Below are 12,193 nucleotides of genomic sequence, written 5' to 3'. Positions count from 1 at the left end.
ACAGAATCCAAAGCAGGCTTTAGGCTCTGAACTATCAGCAAAGAGCCTGTTGTGGGGCTTGAACCCACAGACCACAAGATCATGACCTGAGCCAATGCTTAACTGACTGTGCCACCCAGGTGCCCCCCTATTTGTTCATTTAGAAACAAACATGGATGTGTGTGTAAAATTATTTTAGGGCCTCAGGGCTCCTGGGTGACTCAGTTTGTTGAGTATTTGACTCTTGGTTTCAGCTCACATCATGTCTCATGGTTTGTGGGTTTGAGCCCCAAATTGGGCTCCATGCCAACAGTGTGGTACCTGTTTGGGATTCATTCTGTATCTCTGTCTCTCTCAAAATAAAAATATTGAAAAAAATTATTTTAATGCTTTGACATTTTTTGGGGTGTACTATATGATTAGTAATTTTTAAATTTAAAATTTATATGAGTATTATTAAATGAATCACCAAAATGTGTTACCTGTGATCCTAAAAAGTACTGCAGAGTGATGCAGTCTTTTTTAAATGTCATTAGGAAGCCACATGTTTGTTACTATTTTTTTTTTTTTTAAGTTTGAGAGAGAGCTTGCACGCAGAAGAAAGGGCAGAGAGAGGAGAGAGAGAGAGAATCCCAAACAGGCTCTGTCCTGTCAGTACAGAGCTCAACCTGGGGCTTGATCCCATGAGCTTGAGAGATCATGACCTGAGCCAAAATCAAGAGTCGGATGTATCACCCAGGCACCTCAGTTATACAGTCTTAATGAAAATAGTTTTTGCCAGTGTAATAATAGGCAACAAACCAGCTCAAATGCTGAATATTTGTAAGACTGTTAGAAGAAAAAAAATTAGCAGGCTGTTTAGTTAATAAGTAGGAAGATCTTTTCTTTTAAGGAACCAAGTATACTCTTAGAATTTTTGATAATTGTATGTACATATAATTTGCATATTTTGTGTGAGTAAAGATTAGGAAGTTCTAAATGATTTAACTTTGCTATAGTACGGCTAATTGTACTTCTAATGTAATTTTTAAATGTTCCAAAAGACACCAAAGATTGGGTTTTTCTCTAGAGGCTGGAGAGGGTGCACATTATATACTAAGGTAATTTTACTGGTGGTCTTCTTAAAAAACATCATCTGCTGTCAGAGTGAAATTTTCAGGCTTTTAATTCATGAGATTATTGTTTCTGGGATCCCTGTGGATATTGTTTTCAGTGTCTGGCAACCTCCCTTATTATAAAGTGTGAGTATTGAATTTATATAAACTTTTATCTTTCCATATGGACTAGAAAAAAATCATTTAGTAAAATTAAAGCCTACTTTTAGGGCTTTAGAGAGAGTGTTGCATTAGTTCTTGTATGGATGGTCATAGGTAAGGCACAATGCTACGTATGCTTAAAGAGTTTATAGTCTAACAGATTGCTAGTAGTGTCATGGTGATACCTATGGCTCTTTGACATTCATGACCCAGGTAATCATTTGTCACTTCCTGTGGGAAGCTAAATAATGTTTTTAGTTTGTTAGTGGTGAATATGATCATCAAAATTAACATATAGATTATACTGCTAGCAAAGGTGCTTAGCATTTTGTTTAATGCCTTTTACTACTTTTGTGCTATTGAGATAAATACTCACTAGACAGATACTCACTGGACACAGCAAAATGGGTTGAAGTTCTATATGAATGATAAGTCTAACAAATACCTTAGGGCTGTTTTCAGTGGAATATTTAGGAGTTAAACATGGAGAAACCAGACCCCTGAAAGAGAAAACTGGAGGGGAGGAGAAGCAGTGCTTGGAAAAGAAAACAGCATTTTAAGCAGATAGAAAAGCATTAATTAATACACAGATTTGGAGGTGAAAAGTGGAGAGCATAGTCTGGAGATTATGAGTGATCTTGAGTAATAAGTCTTTAATGCCTGTAATGGAGTAGATCAAACTTGAAAGATGGGTTGAAGCCATGTTTTGGGGGGGGGGGGACCTAAGATGTAATTTGGGTGCTGTTTGTTAAGCATTCTCTAAGAGTAAAGGAAGGGACCTGACTATAGTGCGTCTTCTTGAAATAATCTGGCTAACAGTATAAATTAAAAATAATTTATAGGTGGGAAGAGTTTTTGAAGGTAAGAAAATCAGATAGAATTATTCTTAAAGAATTGCTTGCTAAAGCCACCCCTTTGGGTAACTTCCTTGATCACTTACTATTGAATAGGATGTGAGTCTATCAAGGAAAGCTCTGAAAGGCATCTTTAGAGAAAACTGATCGAAGAATAGTTTTACTTGTGTTTGTGTCCGTAATGCTTATACTGTAAGCATAAGGCAGTGTTTAAATAAATTGAACGACTTAAAGAGAAGTGTTGTAACATAGCTTCCTAGCTTCAGTCACAGTGAGCTCTGAGATTGATGATATCTTAATTAGCAAAACTTAGAAAAGTAGGTTTGGGACCTTTTGCCCTTACAATGCAAAAAGACAATAATGGAAACAGACCATCCATCAATTGAAAAGACAGGTTTGGGGACACCTAGGGTAGTTCAGTCAGTAAGCGTCTGACACTTGAGTTTGGCTCAGGTCACAATTTCATGGGCTTTGTGCTGACAGTGTGGAGTCTGCTTCAGATTCTCTCTCCTTCCCTCTCTTTGCCTCCCCACCACCACTTGTGCACAAGCAGTCGCGTGCACGCGCGCGCGCGTGCCCACACACACACACTCTCTCTCAAAAAAAAAAGTCAATAAACTTAAAAAAAAATAATAAAAGGAGCAGCACCTGGATGGCTCAGTTGATTAAGCATCCAACTTTAGGTCAAGTCATGATCTTAGGGTTCATGAATTTGGCCCCGTGTTGGCTTCTGTGCTGACAGCTCAGATTCTGTGTATCCCTCTCTCTCTCCCCCTCCCCGCTTGTGCATGCTCTCACTCTCAAAAGTAAATAAACATTATAAAAGGATTTGGAACTTGGGAAAGATAGAGTTGTGCCTCATTAGTTAATATTTGTGGTTTATTCCCATGGGGATTATAGTTGAAGGCATAGAAAAAAAGAGTTTTCAGGGAGAGTATAGACAGAAGATGCCAAAGAAGAAATTTCAGAGAACACTCATGTTAAAAAAAAAAAAAGTTTTTAATATACCCAGAGATGTCATAGAATAAGATCCAAGCAGAATGCATGGGTATGGTAATAGGAATCATTTTGATAGAATGTTATAAACTAACTCTTGATCTGTAGGGAGAGAGTAGATAATGAAAAAATTAATGATGATGATTTCTCTTTTCAGCTTCAGTTGGCAGAGAAAGACAAAGAAATAAGTGGTCTAACTTCACATTTGGAAAACCTCTCCAGAGAGAAGGTATTGAACAGTATACTTCAAAATCTTTTATAAGACAATGAATGTATGAAGACACACATTTTATAGTCATGTGAGGGTGACTTTAAAAAAACTAAATTAAGGGCACCTGGGTGGCTCAATCGCTAGAGCATATGACTCTTGATCCCAGGGTCGTGAGTTCAAGCCCCACATTGGGTGTAGAATCTACTTTAAAAAAAAAAAAAAAAGAAAGAAAAAAAAACCCTACCAGTTTAACTTCGTTTTGGAACTTAATAGCTTAAAATATATTGTGTTTTCATGTCATTCAAAAATCACTATTTAGAATTATCATTATCATACTATTTCAGATATTTTGCATAACCCACTTAGAAACATAAAGGATGAGAGTAAAGAAAGTAATAAAGCAAAAGCAAAATGGCAAATAATGATTAAAAAAAAGATTGTGGGAAATATTAACTAATGAAATAAGTTTTTTTTTAAATTTTTAATGTTTTTAAATTTATTTTTGAGAGTCAGACAGCATGAGCAGGGGGGGTCAGAGAGAGAGGGAGACACAGAATCTGAAACAGGCTCTAGGCTCTGAGCTAGCCGCCAATACGGAGCCTGACGCGGGGCCTGAACCCACGAACTGTGAGATCATGACCTGAGCCGAAGCTGGATGCTCAACCGACTGAGCCACCCAGGCGCCCCAAGATAAAAGTTAACATCAGATACCTGACTGGTTATTTTCTCTGAATCATTTTGTGTTTCCAGATGATCTGCTTTCCACCTGAGAATGGAACAGTAATATATATACTTAAAATTAACGGGAGATATCTCTAATGAAATGTAATAGTAGCATGATGATTAAATAATCATGATCCCACACAACTGAACTTAACAAAAATCATAGATTACCAACTGTAATATGAACATATCTTTGATTCTATAGGTGACAGATGTATTGCACACTACTGTGTTTTGTTTTGTTTTGCCTACATTCATAATTGAAGAAAATGCTAAATTTCAGTTAGAAGTTAGTGAAAAGATACACATTTATTTTCACCATCAAAGTTGATTTATCTCCTAAATTCTAAACATGGACCCTTTGGGGGATGTTGTAAGTATACATGTAAGAATGTTCTCTAAGCAAGAGTTCAGTCTTCCAATTTACCCAGCAGCCTACCTGTAACTGTCTTGTTCATGTCCCTGTGTTCTATTCACCCCACCTGCAGTTGCTCTCATGAGGGATCAGAGCTGCTTATTACTGGTCCTTTTCTTAGCCTGCGTCCTACGGAGGGGATTTATTGCATCTCTGATGGTAGAAGAGAGGAGTATTAACTTAAGAGTCAATGCTTCATTATGTTGGAATCTCTGTGAAGTTGACTGTACCAATGAATGCATAAATCTTTTTTTGAAAACCTTGACTCTGTTTAAGTAGTTTATTGTTTGCTTACAGAATAATTTCACCATATTCTAAATTAATTTGCTTAAACTTTTATAGCAGTTTACCCTACTTAAACCTTTTAAACCATGTCCTTTTCCTCTTATTCTTGAGTCCTTTTTATGAAATATTTTTTTTGGGGTGCCTGGGTGGTTCAGTCGGTTAAGTGTCTGACTCTTAATTTTGGCTCAGGTCATGATCTCATGGTTTGTTAGTTCAAGCCATGCATCAGGCTCTGCACTGACAGCTCAGAGCCTAGAGCCTGCCCGTCCCCCCCTACCCCCCCCCACCCCGCATGAGGAAAAAAATTAAAAAAATTTTTTTGAATTTACTCTTTTTCTCTACTCATATTGCACTTTCACTTTTCATAATAAATCTGAATTAACTATGGCAGCGCTTCTGGGGTTTTTTGATTCATGGCAGGGCATGAGGCAACCTCTGTTGGGGTCCTACTGTGTTCTAAGTACTCATTTCTCAGTAGTCCTAGGGCTGGAGAAGGTAAATTCTTGAGGGTTATCAGTGTTGGAACAGTCTGACTCCAGTCTACCATATCATTTATTTCAGATTTCTGCTTGTTTCTAATTTCACGTATGCCCATATAGCTTTGCTAGAATACCTTAAGGACCATTTTACCGTATTATTACTGTTCACGAATAGTTTGACCCATTGTAGTAAACTATATGACAAAAGATTTGGCACATTGGGCCTTCACTTGTCTTTTTAGCTACATTTTTCTTTGTCTTAACATCAACCTGTGCTCTAGCCACATCATTCACTTACTAGCCTATGGGCGTGCCCACTCACTTAGGTATTACCTGTGGCTGCAACAATAAAGACAGATTTAAGTAGTTGTGGAAGACTGTGTCTTACAAAGCCGAAAATATTCACTATCAGGACCTTTATGGGAAAAATTTGCCAGCCCCTGATCTGTATGTTGGGCCATATGTCAACATTCTGTTCTCTTGATTTTATTTTTATTTTTTTATTTTTTTAAATGTTTTTTATTTATTTTTGAGAGACAGTGAGAGCAGGGGAGGGTCAGAGAGAGGGAGATACGGAATCTGAAGCAGGCTCCAGGCCCTGAGTTAGCTGTCAGCACAGAGCCTGACACGGGGTTCGAACCCACAAACTGTGAGATCATGACCTGAGCTGAACCCAGATGCTTAACCGACTGAGCCACCCAGGCACCCCTGTTCGCTTGATTTTATAAGTTTATCATGAATTTTGAAATCTGGTGTCTTGGTTCTTTTTAAAAATGGGCTATTTTAAGACCTTTCTATTTCAGTCTTCATTTTAGAATCAGGTTGCCAGTTTATACAAAAGCCTGCTGGAATTTTGATTGGGATTGTATTGAATGTATAGATCAATTTGGGAGGAATTAACAGCATCATAATGCTGTTTTCCAGTCTATGAATATGGAATATTTCTTTGTTGAGGCTTTCTTTAATATCTCTCAGTAAGTTTGTGGTTTTAGTGTGTGACCTTGCACATATTTCATTAAATTTATTCCTAAACATTTTATCTATTGATGCTCCTATAAATGGTATCTTTAAAAACCTCATTTTTCAATTGTGTATTGCTTACATATAGAAATACAGTTGATTTTATGTGTTGACCTTGTATACTGCAACCTTGTTAAATCTATTCGGTTTCCTAGTTTGGTAGATTCCTTAGCGTTTTCTGCATATACAATCATCTCTTTTATGAATAAAGATAGTTTTACTTTTTCCATTCCAGTCTGCCTTAATCTTGCCTTCATCTACCGTGTAGCCCTCTCTAGTATGATGTTGAGTAGAAGTGTTAAGAGCAGGCAAAATCATTTAGTTTTTCACCGTTAAGGTTCACTGTAGGCACTTGTTGTTGTATGTAGCTTTTTGAAATGTCTTTTTCATTTTAAGGAAGTTCCTCTTTATTTCTAGTTGGCTGAGATTTAAAAAATATGAATGCCTGATGAATTTTGTAAAATGTTTCTTCTACATCTGTTGAAATGATCATACGGTTTGTTCATTAGTCTGTGAACATAGTGATTTACATTGATTTTTGGATGTTAAGTTAAATTTGTTTTCTTGTGATAAAAACCACTTGGTTTTGTTATTTTTAAATATTATAGTTGATTTTTTGTTTTGTTTTGAGAAAGAATGCAGGCACACAAGAGGGAGGGGGTGGGAAGGGACAGAGGGTGAGAGAGAGAGAGAGATTTACATCTCAAGCTTGACATGGGGCTCAATCTCATGACCATGTGATAATGACCTAAGCTGAAATCAAGAGTCAGATGCTTAATCAACTGAGTCACCCAGGCACCTATACTTGATATTTTAATAAATATTTATTAGTATTTATGAGAGATGAAGTCTGTAGTTTTTCTGTGATATCATTGTTTGGCTTCAGTATTAGAATAGTGCTGGTCTTACAAAGTAAGTTCAGAAGTGGTTTGTTTTCCCCTCTAATTTTTGAAAGTTTATATGAGATTGGTATTTTTTAGAAATGAGTTTCTTACATGGTAGAGTTTACTAGAGAAGCAGTCTGGGTTGCTTTTTGTTTTCTGACTTTTGTTGATAGCTAATTTGTAAGAGATGCAGTTTCCTCTTAGCTCAGTAAAAAGGGCACCTTCTTGGCACAAATTTAAAAATACATTGTACTTTTTTATTCTGCCTTCTGTTGTTGGAAGGGACATTTATGAGAAGTTAAAAACCAGACTTTTCACTTATATTTTTTGAACATAATGAAATAATTTTGTTATATTTTGGCCAAATGTTTAATGCTGTCCTTACTGTAAAAGAGCTCATTACTTATTCACTTTTGGTTTTGTTAATTTTAGGAACTTAAAAGGAGTCTAGAAAATCAAGCAGAAAGGAAAATGGAAGGTCAGAATTCCCAGAGTTCTCAGAAGATCTCACAGTGTCTCAGTACATGCTCAGAGCAAAATGGTCATGTTGCTGCGGTGCCAGATGTACAGCCCGTTCTGCAGTACGGTAACCCTTATGCAACACAGGAAACCAGAGGTCATTAAAGTCTTTGTGGCTTTGGGTTAACTGAATATGAAGGTTTTTGGTTTGTGTCTTCATGAGATTAGAGCTGTTGGTACAGTTAACTCTAATAGAAACATTATCATTTATGTTTTAAAGCTATCTCTAGATCAAGATTCTTTTAAAGCTTATTAAGTTTTGAGACAGAGCACAAGTAGGGCAGGGGCAGAGAGAGGGAGACACAGAATCCGAAGCAGGCTCCAAGCTCTGAGCTGTCAGCACAGAGCCCGATGTGGGGCTCGAATTCAGGAACTGCAAGATCATGACCTGAGCTGAAGTCTGACGCTTAACCGACGGAGCCACCCAGGTGCCCCAGAAACATTACCTTATAACAGGTAGTTTTAATATATAACTGGGGCTCATCTAGGAGTGCTGTACCATGAATGAGTAGTCTTTTTGCTTATTACATACAGGTCTTATTTTGAAAAATCACCTGGGTTAGAAGATACCATTTTTGTAATGCACTAAAATGGTTCTTACATCCTGTTCATCATAGCTATACATAAAGACTCTGATTTTAATATGAGGTTTCATTCTACGCTTCCCAAATTTTTATTTCAGATGGAGCAGATGGTGCTTTTTACCCAGATGAAATCCAAAGGCCACCTGTAAGAGCACCTTCCTGGGGAGTGGAAGATAATGTTGTCTGCAGCCAGCCTGCTAGAAACCTTAGTCGGCCTGATGGTTTAGAAGACCCTGAGGATAGTAAAGTAAATTGAATTTCCATTTTCTGAGCCTGTCCCTTTTATTTTTTGTTTCATGTAGAGAGTTAAGTTTGTGGAAGAAGAGTGTGTGTATGATTGTGAATACCTGTGATTGCTTACTTAATTTTTGGGAAAATCTGCTCTTGTATTTATATTGGAAATCTCAACCATTAATATGCTTCAGACTTACCCTTTAGGATTTATACTAAAGGAAGAGATTAAGGTGAGAGAATGACCTCAGAATATCATAGCTATCAGTTTAATCCTTTAAAAGTGTTTTTCGAGATGTAATTGACATATAACATTAGTTCAGGTATACAACATAATTCCATATTTATGTATATTGGGAAATGATCACTACAACAAGTCTAGTAAACTTCCATTATCACACATAGTTACAAACTTGTCCCTTTTGTGATGAAAACCTTAAAGATTTGCTCTGAGCAACTTTCAGATGTATGATACATTATTAGCTATAATCACAGATAAATTACTTAGTGAAAATTAAGATCAATCTTATATTCTTTTGAATGTAGGTGTACTAGGTTGGAAGAAGCAGTGTTAATGACAATATTATGCTTCAGTGTGTGTCTTTTAATTTTAGCATTTATACCCCACTTTAAATTTTAAGATAGAGTATAGATAGCTGGAAAAAGAGCAGTGTTACCTCATAATTCTTTTCTTCTGAGAAGTAATTCTCCTAGGCATCATTAGTATTTTAATTTTTCAGCAACCTAATAAGATTATTGAATTAGTTTATATAGCATGTCATTTTTATTTTTATTTCATTTAAGAAATTTCTTCACTATTTAATAATAAATTCTTTTCCTCATAGCAGCTCTTTTTGGATTTCCTGGGCATTAAGATGAATTTAAAAGAAATGTTTTATTGTGCTCTTTGCAAGTACAGCAGTATCATGACCTGTTTCTCATTTAATCTAGTTTGCTGCATTTAATTGCTATTAACCTTTGCAGAAACTGATCAGTGTTCAGACAGGCATGATTTTAGCCCTAGTGCTCAACACCCATAATGGAGAAAAATGTATTTCTCCCTCCTGCCTTTTGGCCTTCTATGTCCATTACTGGGAATAATTAGGAAAACTGTCAGAACTTTTGTAGCCTATTTAAGGTCTAGAGTGTAATCTTACTGCTTTTTCACACCTTTACTTCACATTTTGCATATTTAATCTGATCATTCTTGGCACAGATGTTACATGTGACAAGCTCTTCTCTTCTGTAGGCATCTGCTTCAGTTTAATTAGCAGAATGTTCTTTCTGATCTGTGTGCTTTGCCCTCCTGCAAACCCATGAGAAGCAGTGTTAGAGTCTTGTGCTCATTTGCTGACATGCTTAGATTTGGTAATGAGATGGAAGGATTCTTAATAGGCACACCTTGAGTAATTGTGTTTTGCAATCAGATTTTTCATTCTAGACAGAAACTACTTTTTATGTACATTTAGACTTTAAAAAAAAATCTTGTCATTAGAACAACAGTCACTTGCAAGTAAAGTATTTTAATGAATAATTTTTAGAATATAGAAAGCAGATTTGAGTTGACCTGTTCCTTTTCTCTGGTCCCTGCCCAGGGAGTAATTAACACCCATGGGACCTTGGAGTCAGGGTTGAGGTTGCCTGTTCTCCAGCCTGCTCCAGTCAGAAACTTGCCATATCCCCTCCTCCCTTCTGCACCAGAGACTGGGCAGCTGTCAGATCAAAAGCCTCTTGTGACTCCATTTCCCCTAATTGTAGTAGCAATAACTGTGGCGTCATAATTATTATGATGGTGCTTGGCTGTTTAAATATATCAACTCATTTATTCTTCACAGCAGTCCTGTGAGGTAGGAACTATTATCTTTCATAATGGAGGAAACAGTTGAGGATTTGGACCTCAGTTTAACTCTAAGAGCTGTGATCCTAATCGCCTCTCAGATAGACTGAACCAGAGGTTCGTGGCATCTTCAGCATCTAAGTAAAAAATTTTTATGGCCCCTTATAGGCAAAATAATTGTTAAGCAATTTCTTAACAAATGTAGTAACGCTGAATTGAAAGAAAAATTCATATATTATTTTTTAAGCTTATTTATTTATTTTGAAAGAAAGGAGGTGGGGGAAAGAGAGAATCCTGCTTTGAGTGTGGAGCCTGATGCAGGGCTTGATATCATCACTGTGACATCATGAGCTGAACCGAAATCTAGAGTCAGATGCTTAACTGACTGAACCACCCAGGTGCCTAAAAATTTGTAATCACTCTTAACTAAGCACAGTTATTAATGGGATATATGTGGTGGTTGACCACTTGACAACTGCTTAAACCTTGGAGTCAGATTGGACAAGTCACCTTCATTTCCTGATTCACACTGATTTTCACAAAGCACAAACTTTGTGTTTCATCAGCTGCCGAAAACCCAGTTTCTTCTCAAAGATGAAAGTGTCACTGAAAGGAATGTAGCACTTTCTAATGTTAAAATTGTGGGCTGTCTTAGGCACCTTAGCAATGGGAACCATGTAAACCCTTGCTACTCAAATGCATAGTATGTGGACCAACAGTATTGATACCTCCTGGGAGCTCGTTAGAGATGCAGAATCTCCAGCTTCACTTTGTACCTAGAGAGAATCAGACTGGATTTAACAAAATCCTTTCATGATCATGTGCTCAATAGAGTATGAGTTGCATTGGTCCTAAGCCCATCATTCAAGACTGGATCACATTTTCTTCCTACTTTTCAGTTCTTTTCATGCCTTTGTTCACTAAACTCCTTGAACTGGCTTTACTCCTTTTCCTTCCCTCTATGTCTGAAAGACTAAAGCTCACACAGTTTATTCATGTGTGGTTTGTTTGCAGCTTTTCTTAAGATTCCTTTATTATGAGTCCTTGAAGGAAGGCAGTTTTGTTGATGAAAACTTTTTTAAAAGGGTCTGCAACTCCAAAATCATTAAAACTAGTTTTTAAAAGAATCAGGGCCTCTTTCCTGTCTGTCATGGTGCATTTGAGTTCTGAATTGGTGTTTGTCTTTTTGGGGTAAATACCTAATGTGTGATTACTGGATTGTAGGGTGTTTCTATTTTTAATTTTTTGAGGAACCTCTATACTGTCTTCTGTAGTAGCTGTATCAATTTGTATGCCCACCAACAGTGCATGAGAATTCCTTTTTCTCTACATCCTTACCAACACTAGTTGTTTCTTGTTTTTGATTTTAGCCATTTTGACAGGAGTGAAGTGGTAGCTGATTGCATTTCTGATTGATGAGTGATGATTGACTTTCTCTGATGATAAGTGATGTTGAACATCTTTTCATGTGTCTGTTGGCCCCCTGAATGTGTTCTTTGGAGAAATGTTTGTTCATGTCTTCTCATTAAAAAAATTCTTTTTAAATGTTTATTTTTTGAGAAAGACAGAGCAAGAGCAGGGGATGGCAGAGAGAGGGAGATGTAGAATCAGAAGCAGGCTCCAGGCTCCAAGCTGATAGCATAGAGCCTGACACGGGGCCCAAACTCACAAACCATGATATTATGACCCGAGCCGAAGTTGGACGCCCAGCCAACTGAGCCGCCGAGGGGCCCCTCTTTTGCTTACCTTTTATTTGGATTATTTGGGGTTTTTTTTGGAGGGGGGGTTATATCAGTTCTTTATATATTTTGGATACTACCCTGCTATCAGACATGTTATTTGCAAATCTCTCAGGTTGCCTTTTAGTTCTCTTAAAGTTTATAGTATGAGCAGGGGAGAGGAGCAAAGGGAGAGAGAATC

General features: G+C 37.0%; 1 protein-coding gene across 2 annotated transcripts in view; it reads left to right on the top strand.

Moving 5' to 3' along the window:
- TAX1BP1 (Tax1 binding protein 1) overlaps positions 1–12,193 on the top strand; it is a 66,484-nt gene that overhangs the window by 46,913 nt on the left and 7,378 nt on the right. For both annotated transcript variants that reach the window (XM_029925839.1, XM_029925830.1), the window contains exons 14-16: positions 3,243–3,314; positions 7,535–7,718; positions 8,304–8,452. In XM_029925839.1, the coding sequence (XP_029781699.1) occupies positions 3,243–3,314; positions 7,535–7,718; positions 8,304–8,452 (405 nt within the window). The remainder of the gene's footprint in view (positions 1–3,242; positions 3,315–7,534; positions 7,719–8,303; positions 8,453–12,193) is intronic.

The sequence above is a fragment of the Suricata suricatta genome, chromosome 2, assembly GCF_006229205.1.
Source record: "Suricata suricatta isolate VVHF042 chromosome 2, meerkat_22Aug2017_6uvM2_HiC, whole genome shotgun sequence".
In the NCBI taxonomy this organism is placed as follows: domain Eukaryota; kingdom Metazoa; phylum Chordata; class Mammalia; order Carnivora; family Herpestidae; genus Suricata; species Suricata suricatta.
Note: the sequence above shows the minus strand (reverse complement) of the source record. Positions and strands in the feature narration are given on the sequence as shown.